Source organism: Myotis nattereri (assembly GCF_964212035.1).
Source record: "Myotis nattereri genome assembly, chromosome: 6".
Classification (NCBI taxonomy): Eukaryota; Metazoa; Chordata; class Mammalia; order Chiroptera; family Vespertilionidae; genus Myotis; species Myotis nattereri.
Genome location: NC_138081.1, coordinates 60966826 through 60987906, shown reverse-complemented (window position 1 = coordinate 60987906; position 21081 = coordinate 60966826). Strand labels below are relative to the sequence as shown.

Here is a 21081-nt window from a genome sequence, read left to right as displayed (position 1 = left end):
GTTTACTGAGACTACCCTGTTAGGACTGTTTTCAAAGACAGTCTGGGAGATGCACTCTTGCTGCTCTCCTAAGTCTGCATGATGGAGTTTACAGCTTCCTTCCTGCTCCCTGTGATCCGCAGTGTCGTCAGTAACAGTAAATGTTTGAAGGCCAACATCTCTATGTCCCAGGTAAGGCAGAACTCTAGTGAAGTCATGATACACACGGCTCATCCTTTAAGGCTCATGGACCCGGCACTACCACCCCAACTGAAATCTATTTTCTTCTTCGTTTCTTGAAAAATGGTAGTTATGTTTCTATCTCCCCAATCATTATTGACCAAATAAACCACAAATTATCCCCCAAATGTCTACTTTTTTGTTGGCTGATAAATGCAATTAGCACCATATTTCCTAGGAAAAAAGCTATTTCTTTGAAAGGATTAACCATTACTGGTATAAGGTCTAGATAGGCCTCTACCTGAAAAGGAAAATTGGGGGGTAGGGAGGGCTTGCAACCTAGTTCAGCATCAGGTTAAAACTGTAGTCTTACTTCCCCACTCTGACTTGGGTGGAGCTGCGGAGTCTAACCCCAGGGCCCGCCACAGCTGACTTGGGCGGAGCTGCGGAGCATGCCCCCAAGGCCTCGCCAAGACTGACTTGGGCGGAGCTGCGGGGACCCTCGGGCCCGCCACAGGAGGGGCTATATAGGTCAGAGCCTCCCCATGAGTAGAATTCAGGCTTTGGATTCAGAATTCTCCTGGACTACCAGATCTGCGAAATAAAGGCTAAACTTTCCTCCCTCAGAGTGCTGGCTGATCGTTCTCCCGTGCATTCTGCCACGACATACCAAGTCGTAACTTTAAATTGTTCATCCTTTAAAAACTGCAAACATACACCAGCAGCATTTCCATGCTTCTCCGGGAAAACAAGAACCACTAAAAAAATTCTTCCTTGTCATGCCATCAGAGGAGGGTCTCACCCTCATCACTCTGGACATTCTGGCTCAGATAACTGTTGTGGGGGCTGTTGGTGCACCATAGGATGTTCAGCAGCATCACTGTTCTCTACCCACTCCATGTCCATGCCATCCCAAAACCAAAGATATCTCCAGACACTGTCAAATGTACCCGGTGGCAAAATCACTCCCAGGTGAGAACCACTGCATTAGAAATAACCAAATCTTTTATCTGAGGAGGCTTTGCCACACAGCATTATACGTAAAGCAGCTGTCATTTGTGTCAAGTAGGAATGAGTGCATTACAAGAGTCCATAAATCTTTATGAAATGCTTTTGTTTAGATCAGTTTTTGCCACGAGCTGTGACCAAACCAACCTTTTCCATCGTCAGATATCTTCGTAGTTTGAGTTTTAAAAACAGAGAAGTCTGGAATGGGTCAAACTGCCGAATAGCTAAGGTAGGTACTAATGACCAATAGTTTTAAAGAGCCGTTCAGCCCTAGCCGGTTTGGCTCAGTAGATAGTGTCAGCCTGCGGACTGAAGGGTTCCGGGTTTGATTCTGGTCAAGGGCACATGCCCGGGCTGTGGGCTCAATCCCCAGTAGGGGACGTGCAGGAGGCAGCCGATCAATGATCCTCATCATTGATGTTTCTATCTCTCCCCCCCTCTCTGAAATCAAAAAAATATTTTTAAAAAATTGATGTTCCTGGGTCTTTTGAAACCTGAGCTGGTCCATGGGCCCAAATAGCCCACTGCTCCAGACTAGACATTTCCCTTCGCTGTCAGTTAACCTGAGTTCTCAAGAATTGCTGGAGCCAGTCTTTCTGACGTTACATAACCTAATAAATCTATTTGAGCTGACCCTTCCAGTGCCTGAAACAGCTCCTAGGAATCGCTGGCTGACTTATGCAAATGACCTTGCCCTTAGATCAGTGGTTCTCAACCTTCTGGCCCTTTAAATACAGTTCCTCATGTTGTGACCCAACCATAAAATTATTTTCGTTGCTACTTCATAACTGTAATGTTGCTGTTATGAATCGTAATGTAAATATCTGATATGCAGGATGGTCTTAGGCGACCCATGTGAAAGGGTCGTTGGATCGCCAAAGGGGTCACGACCCACAAGTTGAGAACTGCTGCCTTAGATGATGTATATTTGTGTGTCCCTTCTACTACTACTTTATGTTTGTCCCTTTTATAACACTCGAGAATTAGAACAGTCTGATTCTTTATTCTCTTCATTGATAAAATCTGTGTATTTTCTACTTTCACCTGAAAATTAACCTCTCAGCTTATTGCCTGCCCTCCACCTGGGGTCACTACATTTTTTCTCTAAAGGGTCAGATAGCAAATATTTTAGGCTTTGTGGACCACAATTTTTCTCTGTCACATATCCCTTTGTTTTGTCTTTAAAGAAATTTTGCACTTTATATTGTTTTTGTTAATCCTTTCCATTGATTTTTTTTTTTTAGAGAGTGGAAAGAAAGCGAGGGAGAGAGAAACATCAATGTGAGAGAAATACATGGATTGGTTGCCTCCTGCATGTAGGCACCCCAACCAGGGCCGGGGATTCAGTATGCAACCGAGGTATGTGCCATTCACTGGAATTGAACCTGGGACCCTTCAGTTCTCAGGCCGAGTGAGCCAAAATGGCTAGGGCATCCTTTGTATTTTTTAAACAACCCATTGAAAATGTAAAAAAACTGACTGCCAGGCAAAAGGCCTCTGGCTGCCTTAGTTTATTAACCCCTGCCCTAAACAATTAATTTTAAATGGGCCCTAACTAGCCTATTTGGAATTTATTGGAATTTTACTCATCCAGACTTCTGAAGATAAATTGAAGAGGGAACTAAAGCCAACATGTTGGCAATTCAAAAAGGTCTGAGGAGAATGAGTCTCCCAGTGCCCCCCTAAGGCTACGAAGGGTGACCTTCACTGGGCCCGGCTCTGCCTTCAGGAGCCTGGACTCAGGGAAGCTGGCCATCAGGGTTAAAACTGAAATGAAAACACTAACAAAGCCGGTTTATGTTACCCTGCCTCCCAGGTAGTGAACGCGGGAAACAGCAGGCTAGTCATTAAAACCTCTCTGGGCTTAGCTCCTCCTGCATACATTTCACTCATGCTCCTGAGTCAAATTAAGCACAAATCAAGCCCAGGACAGAAATCCAGGCTGGGGCAGACTCCAAGATATGGATCCTGATTGCTCCAACATGGTTCAGCAGATTCCACAAATGGTGAGAACTTTATCTGAATAAAAATGCCTGCTTTCTGAGCTTGCTCCTTCCCCAACCAGTAGAAAACGCTTTATTGTTAAAAAGCAATCCATTTATTTCATCACACTCTTTTTAGGCAATTTTAACTTTTTCCACCGTCGTAAGACCACTCTGTATTTTTCACTCTCAGTCTTCTCTTCAAACACTTTTTTCAGGAGAATCCGCATCACTACCTCTGTTTCTGTTTCCTTATCTTCTCCAATTAGAATATCCAACGTGTCTCCCACTTTCACCTGAAATTTAAGAGACAACAGAACCTTTATTACATCTTGGGAAATGCAGGCCAATGCAAACATCTCTGCTCTGAGTTTTCACCAGGTGATCATCACCCAGGGGCAGGTGAGGAAAGGTCCTGGCTCCTCTGTAACAGTCACTTGGTTCCTAGGGCCACACTCAGCTGCCTGCCTCCAACACGTGCACCTCAACACCAGTCAGTGTCCTGCCTTCAGACCTAGACAACTGGCAGCTTGTGGCAGTCCCTGTGTGGTGTGACTCAAATACCTCTATTGGATGATTTAAAGACACATCTGCATGGAGGCACTTATTTCGATAACAATGGCAAAAGACAAAAAGCGGGCACAGTCTTAGAGATTATGTGCATAGTAATTACTACATGCACTGAGCAGACAATTTCCAGTGTAACACTCTCCACTGATTTCAGTCCAGATGCGCTACATGATCATGCTCCAGACCAGCGGTTCTCAACCTTGGCTGCACATTAGAATCACCTGGGAATCTTTTTAAAATCCTGATTTCTGGGCCTCATCCTCCGGAAATTCTGTTTCTTTGTTACTAATGTTGTGGCCCCACCCCATAACAAAGAAACAGAATTTCCGGAGGATGAGGCCCAGAAATCAGGATTTTAAAAAGAATCCCAGGTGATGCTAATGTGCAGCCAAGGCTGAGAACCACAGCTCTGGGCAGTTTGCTGGAAGTCACTATGGAACAGTGCTCAGCTGTACCTCTTGGAGAAATGGAAAAAGCTGTATCTGCTTTTCTCGCACTGACTGGCCCCAGTGATGCCACATCATCAAGAGAAACAAGAAACAGACCAAAGGGATGGTTACCAGAGGTGGGGGGGTGGGGGGGGGGAGGGAGGGGGGGGCGGAGCGCAGGGGATGTGGACAGGTGAAAAAGGTGAAGGGGAATACGGTTAATAATATTGTGATAAACTGGCATGGTGATAGGTGATTACTAAAATTAATGAAGTGATCACACTTTAAGGTATAAAGATGTCAAATCACTACATTGTACACCTAAAACTAATATAATTAATATAATATTATATACCACCTATACTTAAAAAAAGAGAGACAGGACTCACAAAGATGAATGCCACAGAAAAGAGGGTCAAGCTGGGTGCTGATTCAGTAGGTTCGAAGGGCTGAGGTCAAACCCATTCCTGCCCAGATGGAGCTTTGGGTTGAGCTAGTACAGGGCATGCCTAGGGCATTCAGTCACTGTTGCCAGGGTGCTGAGAGCCCAGGATGGACCCCTGGTCGTAGCAATGCCGGATCCCAGGGGATCTGCCCAGCAACCAAGGAAGGGGCTAAACTGCCCCACATGCCATGTGCTTCTTCCACTAGAACACAAGCAGGGATGACCAGGGCCATCTCAGACTGCTCACCTTCTTCCAAGGGGAAGGGGGACCCATGTGTGGGCCATGGACTTGAAGTGGACACACATGACCACTTAAAATCCCACTAGAAGGCTTCTGGTTAAGAGGCATGGTGCCAGATGCTGACTTTTACCTTATTTTCCAATGACTGCTCTCTGAGGCAGTCATAATTTCATGCTTTCAGAACATCTGTTCTCCCACCCACACAAGGCTTTTGTAGGCACAATACTCAGTCTACAACATGGGACTGCACACCTGCTCACCATGATGCCACACTGGTCAATCCAGACAGCCCAGAGCAGGCGGGTGAAAAACCCACACAGGGGCCTGTTTTAGACCATTAACTCTCTCCCCTTTGGGCTGAGAACCAGAAAGGCTCACACCACAGCCAGGCATGAAGACTGCTTCTCCCCTAGGTTTGAAGGATGGACTGACCTAGGAATCACCTGGGGTGGGGGGGATCCTCCTGTAGTTCTGCTGGGTTCAGTTAAAAAATAATAATAATAACCACACAGCTCCAACTGTGTGGACACTTAAAATTAACGTCCAAAAATACAAGGCTTGGGAATGTGTTTCATTAAAACTCATTTTAATTAAGTAATGTATGCACATGACATGAAATTTAAAAGGACATAGGGGAAGGGCATGCCTTCTTGTGTACCTTCTCATAGACATACTGTAAGGGAAGGGCAGGCTCACATGTACCTGAAAAGCGGGAAGGAACCGTTCTCCGCCCCATCCCAGAAAGAGAATTCAGGAAGGCTTCAATCCCCACAACTGGATTCACTGCACTCTCCTGTCTGAAGCACCAGTTACCCAGCACCTACAGCCCTCTGGGTCCCAACTGGTTTGCAGCTCACAGAACAGCTCTGCCCCGCTGCAGGCAGCCAGGGTTACAGCTGCAGCATCAGGCAAGCGCCTGATCCTTCAGGCCAGCAGCCAGGCACGGGCCCCCTGGAGCAGGCCATGCACGGGGAGGTGCTCTTTATTCCTTGCAAGGCCCTGTCCTTCCTAATGTGGGAGACGGCACAGCAGACACAAAGCAAACTGGGATTAGGGACAGTTCCAAATATCTACATTTCAAATCTCCCCTTAGCTGCAGTTACTATGGCTACCAGGTCTCCTAGTAACAGGCAGCAGAATGTTAATACTGGCCCCTTCCTTTGCTGACCCTCAGGAGAAATCTGGAAGGCAGCCGAGATAACAGAACACCCAAGGCAGAATAAAGCAGCAGCAATTAGGCTGTAGTTAACAATATCTCGTAGCAGAGGGAGAATAATAGGCCTGTGGCGTTTGTAAATGAGACCCCAGCACAGGCGCACCTTGCACCAAGGGGTCCTGCCTTTGGAACACTGCAGCTGGTGAGAGGGGCTGGACTACAACCCCGAAAAAGCAGTAAGGGTGGAGAAGGCCCCCGTCTCCAGAAGCGTGGCCGTAGTCCCTGATTTCCTGTGGCTCACAGAGCAATGACTGACACCCAGTCAGCAAGTCAGGTGCCATCAGAGGGAGAGAGGGCCTTGTGACTTGGCGGCTGACCCAGCGCTGAGGAGTCCCCTTATCCTGTCCACGCTGATCCTGAAAGGACTCTGAAGAAAGCTGCAGCACTCACCCAGGTCCATGGCCATCGGCTCACACCCTCCCAGGTCCCAGGGCAACAGGAGACAGCTTAGGGCCTCTAACCTCTGGGATGTTTTGAAATATGAGAGAAGCTAAAATAAAAACGTCCAAAAGTGTGTCTAACTTGCCCGGAACACTGGTTCCCTGGACTCTAGGAGGTAGATTATGTCTGCCAATGCCTCAGAGGTCTGTCTTCCTAACTTTTTAAGGGTCTTTGTCATTCATATTTTTGTTTTGTTAACTTTTACCTTCATTATTGCATTTTCCAATTATGAAAGGGACACATATTTGTAAGAAATCCAGAAAATAAGAAGCATGAAGAAAATATACCCATAATGCCCCACCCAAAGAATACTAGTAATATTAATAATTTAATTCTAGATGCATATATTTATGTAATTTACTTTTAAAAAATACATATATTTAACAGAATTAACAAATATGATTTACTGTAACACTGGATACTGGAAATAAATTTTCTAAGTGACTTCTTTTGCTTACAGTAGTGTTGATGTGGAGCTGTCAAGAGAACATGACCCCTCCTGTGTGACAGCACCAGCACAGAGCAGGGTACCCAGCAGGTGCTGGGGGGAGGGGTGTCCTCCGCCCGCACAGAATTACACATCTGCTCAGGTAACAGCGGGCCAAAAAAACCTCTCCATAGATCAAATGTTTCTTTTTAGCCTGGTTATTATGACTGAGAAGTTTAAATAATAGATTTTTGCCAGTTCTGATTGTCATCTTGAAATTTTAAAGACAAAAAAAGGGGGGGGAGGGAGGGAAGCTTCACCTCAAAGTCATTATGGCTGCAAAAGAGCAAGTGATCTGTGTGACTGAAGCCAGCTGGTGATTCATTCTCACTAGCGTGACCAGGACTGGGGAGACCTGAGAAATGGTAAGACAGACATAAGGATGCCCCAAGTAAGGAGCCCGAGGGGAAGGTAGGGGCATTAACTGAGTACTTGCAAAGCAACAGACAAAAACATCTGGCTGTCTTATTATCTCACCGTTCTGCTCTTCTTCCATAATTTTTCCCCGTTCAGCCTGAGTTCACCTTTGTAGAATGCATCTTCCACTTTGCTTAAAAAAAAAAAAGTCAAAGTGCTTTAAAATAGAAATATATTTCAGAACCATTACACAAGTTTGAGAAACACACCTGCCATGAATGCTTATTCTGACAGTGACGTGTACCTCCCCACAAAATCTTCAGCCTGGGTGCTGGGAAAGTGAAAGGCAACTGTTCCCTATGTATCTAAAACAGGGAGACCAAAGGGTACTTCTGAGTAGACGCTGACCTGCTGCAAAGATTTGCTAGTACCATCAGGCAGGTAATCAGTACCTTGACGGGGCTTTCCACGGTACCTGCACCAGCCCTCCTGGAAGGGGGCCCAGGTTCTCCACCGGACTCCCTGTGCAGCAACTCCCTTCAAGGTGGCAGCGCCTGTGATTCTCAACAAAGTAATGAGCACGCGCTCCCCTCACATACCTGCTCTGTGCTCTGCCTGAAAAACCAGGCACCACACGTCTGCTGAGGCCATTAAGAAACCCTCACTGGTCTGCACTGAGACTGGGGAAACTCCAATCCAGCAGCTGCTGATCTGTCTGAATTTAATCACTGGGGCAACTAGACCAGGGAAGGATGCAGACAAAAATCAATGCCCTTTCTTCCTGAAGTTCTGATTCCAAGTGACTGACATCTGGGGTTCTGCTTAATTACAGCAGCAGCAGCAGCTACTACCCTGGGAGAGGAGAGGACCCCTTATGAGTCTGTCAGATTTTAGAGAACATTCAACAAATCCTAATCAGGTTGCCTATGGGCTGAGTCTCCTTTATGAGTCCTTATGCTCCATAGATTGAAAAAACTGAACTATGCCATTAATTTAGGTCATAAAGGTACAAATTACGTAAGGAAATCTTTCTGAATTTATCATTCATACCGCAATTCTTACCTATGCACACAATGATTATTACAGGAATGAATGAATAATGGGGGTCACTATTCTTATATAATTATAGTCTAAGAGAGAATGAGATTAAAGAAATCTTGAAAGTTATACTTACTATCTCTGTGCACTATATATGAACACACAGTATTTTCGTCATCACGGGTAACATACTGAGTACCTACTATGTGCCAGGCACTGCTATAAGTGCTTTAGATACATAGAGAAACACTCATTTAACCCTACCACTGCCTTCTAGAGCAGGTTCTATTATCCTCATTTCACAGATAAGGAAACTGAAGCACAGAGAATTTATGCCCGAGGTCATACACAAAATCAGGATTCAGACATTAGTGGTCTGGCTGCAGAGCCTGCATTCTTTTCTTTCTTTTTTAATCCTCACCCAAGGATATTTTTTCCATTGATTTTTAGAGAGTGAAAGGGAGGGAGGGGAAGGAGAAACACAATGTGACACACATCAATTGAATGCCTCCCGTACTCGCCCCTAATGGGGCTGGGGAACCTGCAACCGAGGTATGTGCCCTTGACTGGGAATCAAACCTGAGACGCTTCAGTCAGTCCACAGGCCAATGCTCTAACCACTGAGAAAACTGGCCAGGGCCAGAGCCTGCATTTTTTCCCCTTAAATATATTTTTATTAATTTCAGAGAGGGAGGGAGAGGGGGAGAGAGATAGAAACATCAATGATAAGAATCATTGATCGGCTGCCCCCTACACTGGGGATCGAGCCTGAAATCCAGGCATGTGCGCTGACCAGGAATCGAACCGTGACCTCCTGGCTCATAGGTCAACACTCAACCACTGAGCCATACCAGCCGGGCCAGAGCCTGCATTCTTAACCACATTATACTGCTTTCGTTGATTCTAAGAGGCATTTTTTCACGCTGCAGTATTTGTAAAACCCACATGCATTTATGCTTACGATATACTTTTTTTTTTTCAATATACATCTAACACAGTGATTCCTTTTCTCCTCAAAGATGTTATTAATGGTTCACCTTACAATCTTATGGGAGATTTAGAAACAAGGAACTATGGCACGTGGGATTTGCAGTCACTTGACTTCTTTGGGAATCAATTTTTTTGTCCAGAAATGAAAGAGGTTTCCTCTAAGGTCTTTTCATATCTATGGCTACTCTTCACCACAATACTGATAATGCTACGTTAAAATAACCAACAGGAAGACAAGTGATTTTGTAATGAAATGCACATCATACTTACTTTCTGCCAATATCTAGGCCTGTCTTCAGGATCACATCATACCGAAAAGACTGCACTACTTTCTCCAGGTCTTTATAGTCTTTGGCCACACTGGGGTCATCCTCCAGCTCCTCTTCTTGCTCACTCACTTCATGATCGCTCTCTTCATCAGAGTCCTCCTCAGCTTCAACTTTCTGCAGACTCTTTTTAGTGGATTTTTTAGAGCTTATATTACTTTTGAGTCTTATAGAAAACGGGAATATATATTCTGGAGCTATTAAAAGTCCTGGGAGTCTCAGTGAGAAAATGTTATGGAAAAGTGTTTTATAACTTGGTGCATTTAATTTGGTACTAGAAAAACAGAAGTACCGATTCCAGGAAGCACAGAGTTTGTGTGAAGGTGTCCCCCGTAGCGCTCCCCAGAGTCCAATCCAGGCATCTGGCTTTCTTAAAATACTGGTGGGCAATCTGACACTAGTCATAGCCATGGTGCATATAACCTGCAACAGACAATGACACAGTTTTACTTCACAAGTGCAGTGTCCTGGCATTCTTACTGCACAAACCACACACACACCACGAACGCTTTATACCTCTACGGTACTGAAGCTCCCTACAAAAGGCAGTGTCGGTTTGCATGTACGAAGGGCCATGCAGTGTGCCATGGTGAGTCTTCAAGCTGCAATTAATGTGCTTACCTTATAGCAGTGATGGCGAACCTCTGACACGCGAACTCATTTTTTTGGTTGATTTTTCTTTGTTAAATGGCATTTAAATATATAAAATAAATATCAAAAATATAAGTCTTTGTCTTACTATGGTTGCAAATATCAAAAAATTTCTATGTGTGACACGGCACCAGAGTTAAGTTAGGGTTTTTCAAAATGCTGACACGCCGAGCTCAAAAGGTTCGCCATCACTGCCTTATAGGGTGGCCAGAAGGGTCATACTAGATACTAATATCTGTGCAAACACTGGTTCTACTCTTTCCAACCCCTGAATTAGCTTGGTACTGACTGCTACTGAAAAATATTAACAATAGTTCTCAATTTTTTTTTAAAGAAAAATCTCATGGAGAGAAAGACTATTTACTGACATACAGTACATCCTTACACTATTGACTTTGCCAAGGAAGGACACCAGATCATGTCTTCCTAAAACCCAGAGTGAATCTCTAAACTTTATTTCAGCCTTCAACCCCAGCAAAGCAGAGCTAGGAATGAACCAACTGGACAGGTGTGCATTTTACCACCTTTTACCTTTGACATCTTCCCACTGTTTGCAGAGGCATTAGCTAGCAAAGAAAAGAGGCTTGGAGACCACAAGCTAGGTAATTGTCTCCTGAGGCACGGAGGTGCTGACATGCCAGAGAGCAACCAATACCTACAGTACCTCAAAGGCAGTAGAAACTATATAATTATGACGGTGGCAGACTGTTCCCATGTCCATCAAGATGGTTTTAACACCATGAATAGTAATGCGAGAAGGGGTGCCATGTGGTCAGTACCCGCGTACTTCAAGTCTGCAAGTGACTGCGCCAAGGCTATCCTTTCAGACTGATCTGGTAATGATTCGCATGACTTCTCCTTCTTACTCTCCATTCATCACAAAGCTGACAACAGCAATTACCTGTAAGCTCACTCAACAGCTCCTAGCTAGCTACTTCTAAATTATATTTGTTAACATTTTGGGTCTTATTTTTGTTGGCATGAATGAGGCAGACTACAGAAGCTCAACTCTATATTTTAGTGCTCTTGGGACCCCAATGTGAGCTGTAAATGAGAAATAAAGCAGGCTCAATTTGAGGGCTGTTTTTCAACACAACTATAATTTGAAATGATTTTTAAATGCTACAAAATCCCTAGAGTACTCTAAAATACTGACTAGAAATTACTTGAAGCACCTTAAAGAGAAATACTGATATTTATACACATGGTCTACCTAATCTAATACAGAACAGATGATAATCATTTATAGAAAGAACTTTAAATTTTACATCAGCAGTGATAAAGAAAATAGTTTATGGCCCACTACAATTAATTTTTTTTAAAGTTACCTAATGATGAACTACTTTTTATTTTACCAAGTAAAGTATTTTTTACCCTTTATTTTGCCAAGAAGGAATTTTTAGTAGTAATGTAATTTTTAAAAGAGATTTCAATGATTATATATGAAATATATTTTCATGGCAGAAAATCTGAACCCTGGCTGGGTAGCTCAGTTGATTGGAGCATCATACCGATACGCCAAGGTTTCGGGTTCAATCCCCTTTCAGGGAACATACAAGAGGCAAACAATGAATGCATAAATGAGTGGAACAACAGGTTGATGTTTCTCTCTCCCTCTCTCCTCCTTTCTCCCTTCCTCTCTCATTCTAAAAATAAATAAAATTTGAAAAAAAGAAATTTTGAAAATTTTTTAAAAAAAGTCAAATTACCAATCATCTCCTCTATGATACTACTGTTCACATTTTTGGTATATATTCTTCACAGTGTAAAATTTTAAGAAAAATAATTCCCTTACTAGCAGGTCCTCTCATACCTAACCACTCAGCCAAAACAGGAAGGTTCACCATAAGTGGCCAGAGCTCTCCATCATCAGCCTCAGGAATTCTGTGTTGGGCTTAAGTTCTAGACTCATTAGAATTTATCCAGGTGATGTCTAAGTTATGGGCTAAGACAGTCTTGGTTGAAATCACCCCCTGCTGTTGGGCCTAGACTAGACTGGTTTGTAAGATGCTTATGTAATGGAAAAGACGAAGACTGACATTAATAATAATGATTTGCCCATCTTTAAGTGAGTGTTTTTTTAAACTGTGGGTCATGAACCATTATGAAAATGTCTATTTTTTAAGAGCTACAACTGAAGGGTATAGAAAATATTACAGTGCATCACATATAGCAAGAGTAAATACTGCTAACAGTGCTTCATGAAACTTTTGTTACATTTACTCACATATGCATAAATGTATGTATACACATACACACACACACACGCACACACACACTGGGTCATCATGTAAAATGCATTTACTGTGAATCCCAATAAACAAAAAGTTTGAAAACACTGGTCTAAGTGACTTCAGCAAATTATTTTTTTGCTATCAGGTATAATGCCAAAGGCCATATGTATGCCTTGGAGCTCAGGCCTGGCTTCATGTTCCATCCCAATTAACAACACTCCCAGAGCTGTTCCTGTCTGGAGAGACAGCAAAGGCAGCCTCTCAGGGATAACTCTGTGCAAGCTCCTCATTTTACAAAAGAATACAAACTAAAATTGGACCAATTTAACACGTTGCTAAGTCATACAGCTAGCAGGTGAGATAGCCAGGATTTCAATGACAAGTCTTAACACTCACTAATTACTATGGGTCAGGCATTGCTCTACACATGAATTCATTTATTCCTTCCAACAAGCCCATCTAAGTTACATGGTCACACAGACACTAAGTGGACTCAAAGCCAGGCTCCCTGGCTCCTAATCCAGGCTCTTCGCTACCATGCTGAATCGCCCACCAATCTTCTGACTCCAAATCCAGTGCTCTTTCTGCTACACCAGTGGTTCCCAACCTCTTTTTTGGCCATGCCCCACCTAAGCATCTCTAAAATTCTGATACCTCCCCCCGACCCCGTGCCATATAATTCTTGTTATTCAAAAAGTGAACTCCTACTCACGTGGAGGAAGTCTAAAAGGCCATTAACTAGGTCTCACAAGCTTCCAAAGAACATGGCAGCCATGAAAGAGAAAAATAAAAGAACAAAAGGACAGCTGAAGTACTGAGGAAGAAGTCACTAAGAAATTGTTTAAAAAAATAATAATATGAAGTGATACGAAAAAATAGCAAAGTTTCAAAACATGAGAACTGAAATGCGTAAGTATGTCACAATATATATTTATATACTGTATATAGGGCCCCTAGAACCATAAGAAATGCAAAAAATTCACTGTTAATAACTCATTCTTGAATTACCCCCTTAAAAACCAAATTGCCCCCCTGTGGGGCATGTGCCCCACGTTGGGAACCACTGTGCTACACCATGACATTTCTCATTTTCTTTGGACAAAAGCTAACCTTCGCCGACTGTAATACTAGAGAGAATGAAGAGTTTCAGGAATAGAGGATTGGAAGTGTCGTCCTCGCATAGATGAAATCTAAGAGGAGACATTCTTGGGGAGGGAAGTCCTCTCTGGGTCAGTGCCTGGACTCCACATACCCGATCCCAGAGTCCTGCCGGCGCACCACACTGCTGCCTCTGTGAGGAATACCAGGTATGATGGTGCGCTCTGCATACATCACAGTTAATAGTTACCTACACTAGGAAACGTTCACTAGCACACAATAACTTTAAAACCATACTCATGGAATTACAATAAACATAACCAAAATGGCAAGCCAAGCATTACCTCTGGTTCTGCCCAGAGCTTTGAAACTCAGATTTGCAGCGGTTGAACGCTGACCCTGTCAGGGCACCTGCCCAGGTTGCGGGCTCAATCCCTGGTGCGGGGCATGCAGGAGGCAGCCGATCGATGCTGTTTCTATCTATCTATCCCTCTCCCTTCCTCCTCTCTCTCTAAAAATATCAATAAAAACATTTTGTTTTTGTTTTTGTTGTTAGGAAAGAAACCTGGATTCTGCCTCAGAGTTTTGAAACTAGTCAGAGGCGTGGGAGTGGCAGAGGAGAGGGCTAACGAAGCAGGCCCAACCCCTCTTCAACCAGAACAGCAAGCAGTGCTGGTGAATACTGGGGTTCGTTGTATTTCATTGAAAATAAGGATTCTACTACTGAAAAAAGTTTCTATCCTTTTAACATGGCCTCTTTTCTTCCAGGCTCCACCCGAAATCCAGGCCTCTCCTCCACCCCCCCCCCCCCCGCCCCCACTCACCCTGCCCCTTTCCAAACTCACGCTGCACCAATGCTGTATGTCTTTTGTACTATTCTTATCTCCTAAGGCAGTGGCAGGGCGGGAACTGTACCCCATTTCTCACTCCATCCCCAATCTGCTCAGCACACACAAAAACCAGTGACTACTTGAAGATTCATCCTACCTATTCCTACATCCACTCACATGCCACGTGGCCAGCGAGGGCTCCATAAAACACAGTCCTGTCAAGCAGCTGCCACTGAAGTGGAATGTGGGTGTCAGAGAACATTAAGTGAAAGCTGAGGCCGAGGAGGCTGCTCTTGCGCAGGCGGGAGCCAGAGCAGGGATGCCCGCGGAGAGTCTGATGGCCAAAGTGGCCGGAAACGGAGCTTTGAGGAAACAGAAAGTTACAACCGTGATTTTTCACTTTCTAGTGAACCATTCTCATCAGCATGGTGTTATTTCTCATTCAAAACAAACCAACGAACCTCTTAACCCCACTACCTCCCAGCTGCTCTTCTTGCTCCTCTTTACAACAAAACTCCTCAAAAGGGTTGTCCATACTCTCTTCAGCGCCTCCCATTTCTAAATCCCAAAGGTCAGCTGTTCGCCCCCGTCTTATCTTACTTTCTCAGTACCATTTGAAACACCTAATCACTCTTTTCTTTTCTACTTGGTTTCAGGACACCTCATTCTCCGCTTACCTCCTACCTCACCGGCTGCCGCTTTTCGACACTTCTTTGCTGCTTCCTTCTCTTCTCCCTGACATCTTAACGTTGGAGGGCGCTAGGGCTCAGCCTCTGATCCTCTTCTACATTCACATCATCCAGCTCGATCAGTTTTGGCAAATGTTTATCAAGACACCAGGCGATCTCCATGGCTTTAAATACCACCTACTAGTACATGCCAATGGTTCCCTATATCACCCTTCCAGACCTTTCTTCCAAATTCCAGACTTGTATGTCTGTGCAGAACAGTTACTACAGTAGGCCTGAGACTGCTATCCTTAGAAAGCCCGCTTGCAAGGTGGCCCTTGGCTGGTGTCCGGGAACTTGGATTTCAGGAGGGTTCTCACCATTCACAGAACGGACAGGAGTGGCTCACTGGGCCTAATCTGTCTGTACAAACTACAGTGGGGCCTTGACTTACGAGTGTCCCGACTAACGAGTTTTTCGAGATACGAGCCGTCTCTCGGCTGATTTTTTGCTTTGAGTTGCGAGCTAAAATTCAGGTTACGAGCCAGCTTCAGATACCCCCCCTCTAGTTGGCGCAGCAAACGTCACAGTGAACGCCACAACATCAGCCCAGCATCACGTGTCTCACTCGTTCACTTCTTGATTTGACATACGAGTAATTTGAGTTACGAGCTCCGTCACGGAACGAATTAAACTCGTAAGTCAAGGCCCCACTGTACTTGATTTATGCTGAATACCCGCTTTCCTTCTGCGAGTCTGGAATTTTGGTTCATTCTCGACAGAGGGTGCCTATGTGACTAAACCCTAATAAAAACCTGGGGCCCTGACTCTCTAATGAGCTTTCCTGATAGACATTTCCCACCTTGTCACAATATGTTGCTGGGAGAATTACACACGTCCAACGTGACTGCACCGGGAGAGGACTCTTGGCTTGGAAGACTGACCCTGGCTTCCTCCAGTCTGTCTCAGGCATCCTCTCCATTGCTGGCTGTGCTTTGTATGCGTTTGCTGCGACCCACAGCTGAGTTCTATTGAGCCTTCCCAGTGAATCAATGAACCTGGAGGCGGCCTTGGGGACCCCCGACACAATATCCAATTGCCTGTTCCGTATCTCCCGTTCAGTGTGTAAGGGTGTAACAGGCACCGGAAACAACGGGTCCAAAAACAACTCCTGATATATCCCCAGTCCCAAATCTGCTTCAGCTGCAGCCTTCCCCACCTCAGTCAGTGATAACTCCACCCTTCTAGTTGCTAAGAACTAAAGCTTCCGGTCATTCTCGACTCTTCCCTTTCCCTCAGGCCCATATGCATGATGTCAGGACACCAAGTTCCACAGCTCACCATTTCCTCTGCTACCACAGATTCAGGCCACCTCCTCTCTCACCAGGTTACCCACGAAGGCCCTGTGAGAGCCTGTTCTCCACAGTGGTCAGTGATTCTTTTAAAAAGTAATTTACACCATGTCACTACTTTCCTCAAAACCCTAAGCAAGCACCGAGAAAAGCAAAATCCCTACCATGGCCTAAAGCAGCGGTCCTCAACCTGTGGGTGGCGACCCCTTTGGGGGTTGAACGACCCTTTCACAGGGGTCGCCTAAATACATCCTGCATATCAGATATTTACATTACGGTTCATAACAGAAGCAAAATTACAGTGATGAAGTAGCAACGAAAATCATTTCATGGTTGGGGGTCACCACAACATGAGGAACTGTATTAAAGGGTCGCGGCATCAGGAAGGTTGAGAACCACTGGCCTAAAGGCTTCCTGGGATCTGGCCCCTCCGTTTCCTCTCTGACCTCATGTCCTGCCACTCTGGCCCTTGCTCACTCAGCTCGGGCCACACGGGCCTCCCTGATGCTCCTCACACACAACAGGCACATTGCTGGGGAGAGTCCTTTGTGCCAGCTGCACCTGGAACACGCTCGCCCCAGAGGTCCCCACGGACAGCGCATCCTCACTTCAAGGAGGTCCACTCATTCTGACTCTACTTAACAGGCATCTCCCCCTCCCGTTTCCCCTGACCCTGCCCTCGTTTCTTCCTCCATAGCACTGGTCACCTGCTATCACGATCTAACTTACTGGTGGCTTTTTAATGTTTATTTTTTGCCTGTCTCCCCTGCTAGGATAAACACTCCGCAAGGGCAGGGATCTTCACCTGTGCCCTTTCCTCGGCTGAATCCTAAGCGCCCAGGATAGTACCCGGCACGTGGTAAGTGCTTAATGACTGTGGAATGAAGGGAGATCAGGGCTGGAGCACTGGAGTCCGAAAGAGCACAAAGAAGATGGGCAAGAAGCTAGTCTCCAAAGGCCTCGCCTATCTTAGGTCTCCTTGGACTTGACCCAGAGAGCATGGGAACCATAAAAGGTCCCAAGGAGGTAAGCGACCCGGAGGAGAGTATTTTAAAAGATTTCCTTGGCGACACCGTGACGGCGCACAGGGGTGCTCAGGGCAGTGAGCCCCACGGCGGTTTCGGGCGAGATTTCCGGAGAGAGATAAAACCTGTGGACGAACCGAAGGCTGCAGAGGCCACGCGGTCCTGGAGCTGCGGGGGCGGTGCAGTCCCCGAGCCTGCTCGCTACTCCATCAGGAGGACCTGGCCTCCCTGCTGCAGGTTTACTGCAATTAGAAAGCCTCCCTTCCCCGGAGACCAGAGGCGACCGGGCTGGCTGCAGGGGCGAGGCCGGGCTCTCCTCGCTCCCTCCCCGCGCCCGCGGGCTGCGCACCTTCCCGCTCCTCAAGGTCAAGGGGAACGGAACACGAGCGGCCGCGAGCTCCCGGTCTGCGCCGGGAGACAGCAGTAGGTGCCGAGCGTGGGGGCGGACAGTCTCGCCCCGCCGGGTTCCCACGGCCCGTTCAGCCCCCGGGCCCCCGGGGCGTCACGAGGGGAGGCGAGGCGAGGCGGGCCGGGCCACGAAGCGGGAGACTCACGCGGAGATGCGGCAGCGGCGCGGGCGGGACGGCGGCGCGCGCCGAGCCCCTATTCACCGGTGCGCGCGGTGAAGCAACAGAGAGGGGTCACGGGCCGGGGGCGCCACGCACTCGGCAGGGACGCAGTTACCTGTACGTCAGAGCCGCTCCCCCCTCCCCCCGCAGCCGGGCCGACCTCCGGCCTCCAGGCACCGCCCTGCCCGTGCCCCGCCCCTTCCGTCGGCGCAGGCGCGGCGAGAACGGGCCGGGCCGGACGCACGGGCGCGGCGGCGGCGCAGCGACCCCTGCTGGAAGCTGCGCCTCGGAGGACTGCGCGGAGGACCGACTGCGGGACGCGCCCGGCTCTGAGCCCAGCGGGAAGCCAGCGCGGAGCTGGTACACGTGGCTGCAGAGAGCTTCTGTTAATGCCGTGGGCCCTGAATTCTCTGGAGTCATACCCGTTGGAACATCTTTGAGAATTATAGGCCGTAATCTTCAGCAAAACAGATACACCTGCCAGAATTTACCGACAATATAAAGGAAGTTCAGAACATCTTTTCAGGAATAAAGCGATTAACCCTGGCAGGTGTGGATCCATTGGTTGGATGTCCTCCCCCTGCGCCGAAAGGTTGCTGGTTGACTTCCCAGTCAGATTACCTGCCAGGATTTCAAGCTCAATCCCCCCTTCGACCCCCTCACCCCCTACACACACACACACCCAGGGTGCGTGCAGGAGGCAGCAGATAGATGTGAGAGTAGAACATCATGTTTCTCGTTTTCCCTCTCCCTTCCTCTCTCTAAAAAATATAAAAATAAATCCTGGCCGGTGTTGCTCAGTGATTGAATGTGGACCTATGAAACAGGAGGTCAATGTTCGATTCCCTGTCTGGCCGTCTGGGCACACACCTGGGTTTGCGGGCTCAGTCCCCCAGATGGGGATGCGCAGGAAGCAGCCTATCAGTGATTCTCTCTCATCATCGATGTTTCTCTCTCTCCCTCTCTTCCTTCCTCTCTGAAGTCAATTAAAATATTTTTTTAAAAAAATAAAAATTGATAAAAAATATTTTAGAAACAAAAAGAAAATGAAGAGAGAAAAAAGAACAAAGCGATGAAAAGATCAACTGAGTCATACCTGTCCAGCTTATTGGTCAGGCAGTAGGTGATTAGACAGCATAAAACAAAACAAAAACCCAACTGAAAAAAGTACTGCTCAGCAGTGGAAACAGCCCTTTTGCGATGTAAAAAGATGAACCAGAAGTTAAAGGAAGAACTTCTAAGGACAACCTGTTGCATGAAGTTTCGTACATGTTCACATTAATGCTCAAGAAGATACATGCTCTGTTAAATTACCAAGTATTTTTTTTCTCGTTTTCAGAGTGATCTCCCTTCCTTTCCCATCCTACACGCTTTCATTCCACCGCTCCTTCACTGCTTCCCACAGCGACTACTTGATTGCATTTGTGCAATCAGAAAAAGCAGAAATTCTTTCAATTGCTGAAATGATACAACTGTTATTGGGGAAGAAAGGTCTCGTCTTCCCCCATTGCTAGTGGAAGTGGAGTTCTTGGGGTACCGCTAGAATAAGCATTTCCAGAGGTCCCCGAGATATAGTACAAAGCTTTATTTCCCTGGAATTACACCATGGTTTCCAAAGTCCGATTTCCCTAGCCCAGTCATGGAAGAAGTGTTGCTGAGGTTTAGTAAAGCTAGAAACAAAGCCAGTGTCCAGAGTTTCCTTTCCATGTTGGAGCTGGGTCCCGTTCAGCATCGGGTTAGATACGGTCCATTCGTCCATTGTGTGTGGGGTTCACATGGCCATGGGCCATGTGGGCAAATGCAGGAACACAGGGGCAAAAGAGCCCCATAATCTCAGAGTCACTCAAGTCCTAAAAGAGCCAAGAGCACACCAGAGAGCAGGAGAGCAAACTTCTTTGATTAGGGGCTCTGTATCCCCAGTGTCTGCACTCTTGCAGTGGCCACGCCCATTCTGGCCAACCATCTCTGTCCTCAGGTGTGATTGACAGCAAGCACCTTTACTGGGCATGTGTCTATCTTCCCTTTGTTGGACCCCTACGGAGTGTAAAGTAGCTTCCTAGTGAAGCTGCCCAAATGACATGCCTATAATATCTGGCCTTTCCTTTGCTCCTTTCCTATTATTAAAAACTAGCTAAAAAAAGAAAAAAAAAGAACTAGCTAAGTACAACTGTATCACAACTTCATATCAGTTCAGTTTACACTGTTGACATTTTATACAGGTGACACATAGTTGCATTTACTAGTTTAAGATATTTGTAAAAAATTACAGATGTGTTGTTTAATCTTCCAGTAACAGGAGTTAATCATTTATTATTTTAAACAGACAAAATTGCCATAGGATCATGAATGATTACGGAAGAAAAGAATACAGTGATATTGGATTACATAAAATCAACTTGGTCATTGGCCTTTAAAAAATAAATATTTCACCCTAACGGATTTGGCTCAGTGGATAGAGCGGCGGCCTGTGGACTGAAGGGTCCCAGGTTCGATTCTGGTGAAGGGCACGTACCTTGGTTGTGGACACGTCCCCAGTAGGGAGTGTGCAGGAGGCAGCAGCTGATCAATGTTTCTTCTCATTAATGTTTCTAACTCTCTATCTCCCTTCCTCTCTGTAAAAAAATCAATAAAATATATTTAAAAAAATAAATATTTCATTAGATGAATCAAGTTAAACTTTTAACTTAAAAATGCTAATTAATATTTTAAAACTGCTTTGAGGTTACAAGTATTGTGTTTGTCTACTGAGCATAACTGAATTAGGAGGCTTTGGAAGGAAATAAATAGAAAGATTTATTCAAGAGTCTTAGGGTTTGCAAACCAGAATTACAACTAGGCAATACCCAGAGTGTTCTGAAGAAGATATAAAAGCAGAGAGGGTTTTTATGGTAAAAAGTATATCCTTAAGAAGAATCAGTCCTGCATTCTTAGCCCCTGCATTGGTCTGAGATAGTATTTCTCTAGAT

At 45.8% G+C, this 21081-nt stretch overlaps 1 protein-coding gene across 6 annotated transcripts; it reads right to left on the bottom strand.

The window, feature by feature from the left end:
- Nucleotides 1–1147: 1147 nt before the first annotated feature.
- Nucleotides 1148–18309, bottom strand: MTRES1 (mitochondrial transcription rescue factor 1). 6 transcript variants are annotated; one of them, XM_081093848.1, is made up of 5 exons: nucleotides 15179–15665; nucleotides 13286–13325; nucleotides 9633–10111; nucleotides 7455–7527; nucleotides 1149–3445 (listed from the first exon to the last, which is right to left on the bottom strand). In XM_081093848.1, exons 3-5 carry the CDS (start codon nucleotides 10097–10099, stop codon nucleotides 3266–3268), a joined length of 720 nt encoding a protein of 239 aa, XP_080949974.1. In that variant the 5' UTR covers nucleotides 10100–10111; nucleotides 13286–13325; nucleotides 15179–15665; the 3' UTR covers nucleotides 1149–3265. The 6 variants fall into 6 exon arrangements, with proteins under 6 accessions (XP_080949970.1, XP_080949974.1, XP_080949973.1 ...); XM_081093847.1 differs by having other exon boundaries at nucleotides 14659–15345; XM_081093844.1 differs by lacking the exons at nucleotides 13286–13325; nucleotides 15179–15665 and adding an exon at nucleotides 18101–18309 and having other exon boundaries at nucleotides 1148–3445.
- Between the last annotated feature and the right edge of the window lie 2772 nt (nucleotides 18310–21081).

Excerpts from the sequence above, each read along its gene's own strand:
- MTRES1 (XM_081093844.1), bottom strand. The coding sequence starts at position 10,099 with ATGGCTATGACTAGTGTCAGATTGCCCACCAGTATTTTAAGAAAGCCA. Across the intron at positions 7,528-9,632 it reads GGCCTAGATATTGGCAGAAA|CAAAGTGGAAGATGCATTCT; the intron begins GTAAGTATGATG and ends TTTTTTTTTAAG. Across the intron at positions 3,446-7,454 it reads TATGGAAGAAGAGCAGAACG|GTGAAAGTGGGAGACACGTT; the intron begins GTGAGATAATAA and ends CTTAAATTTCAG.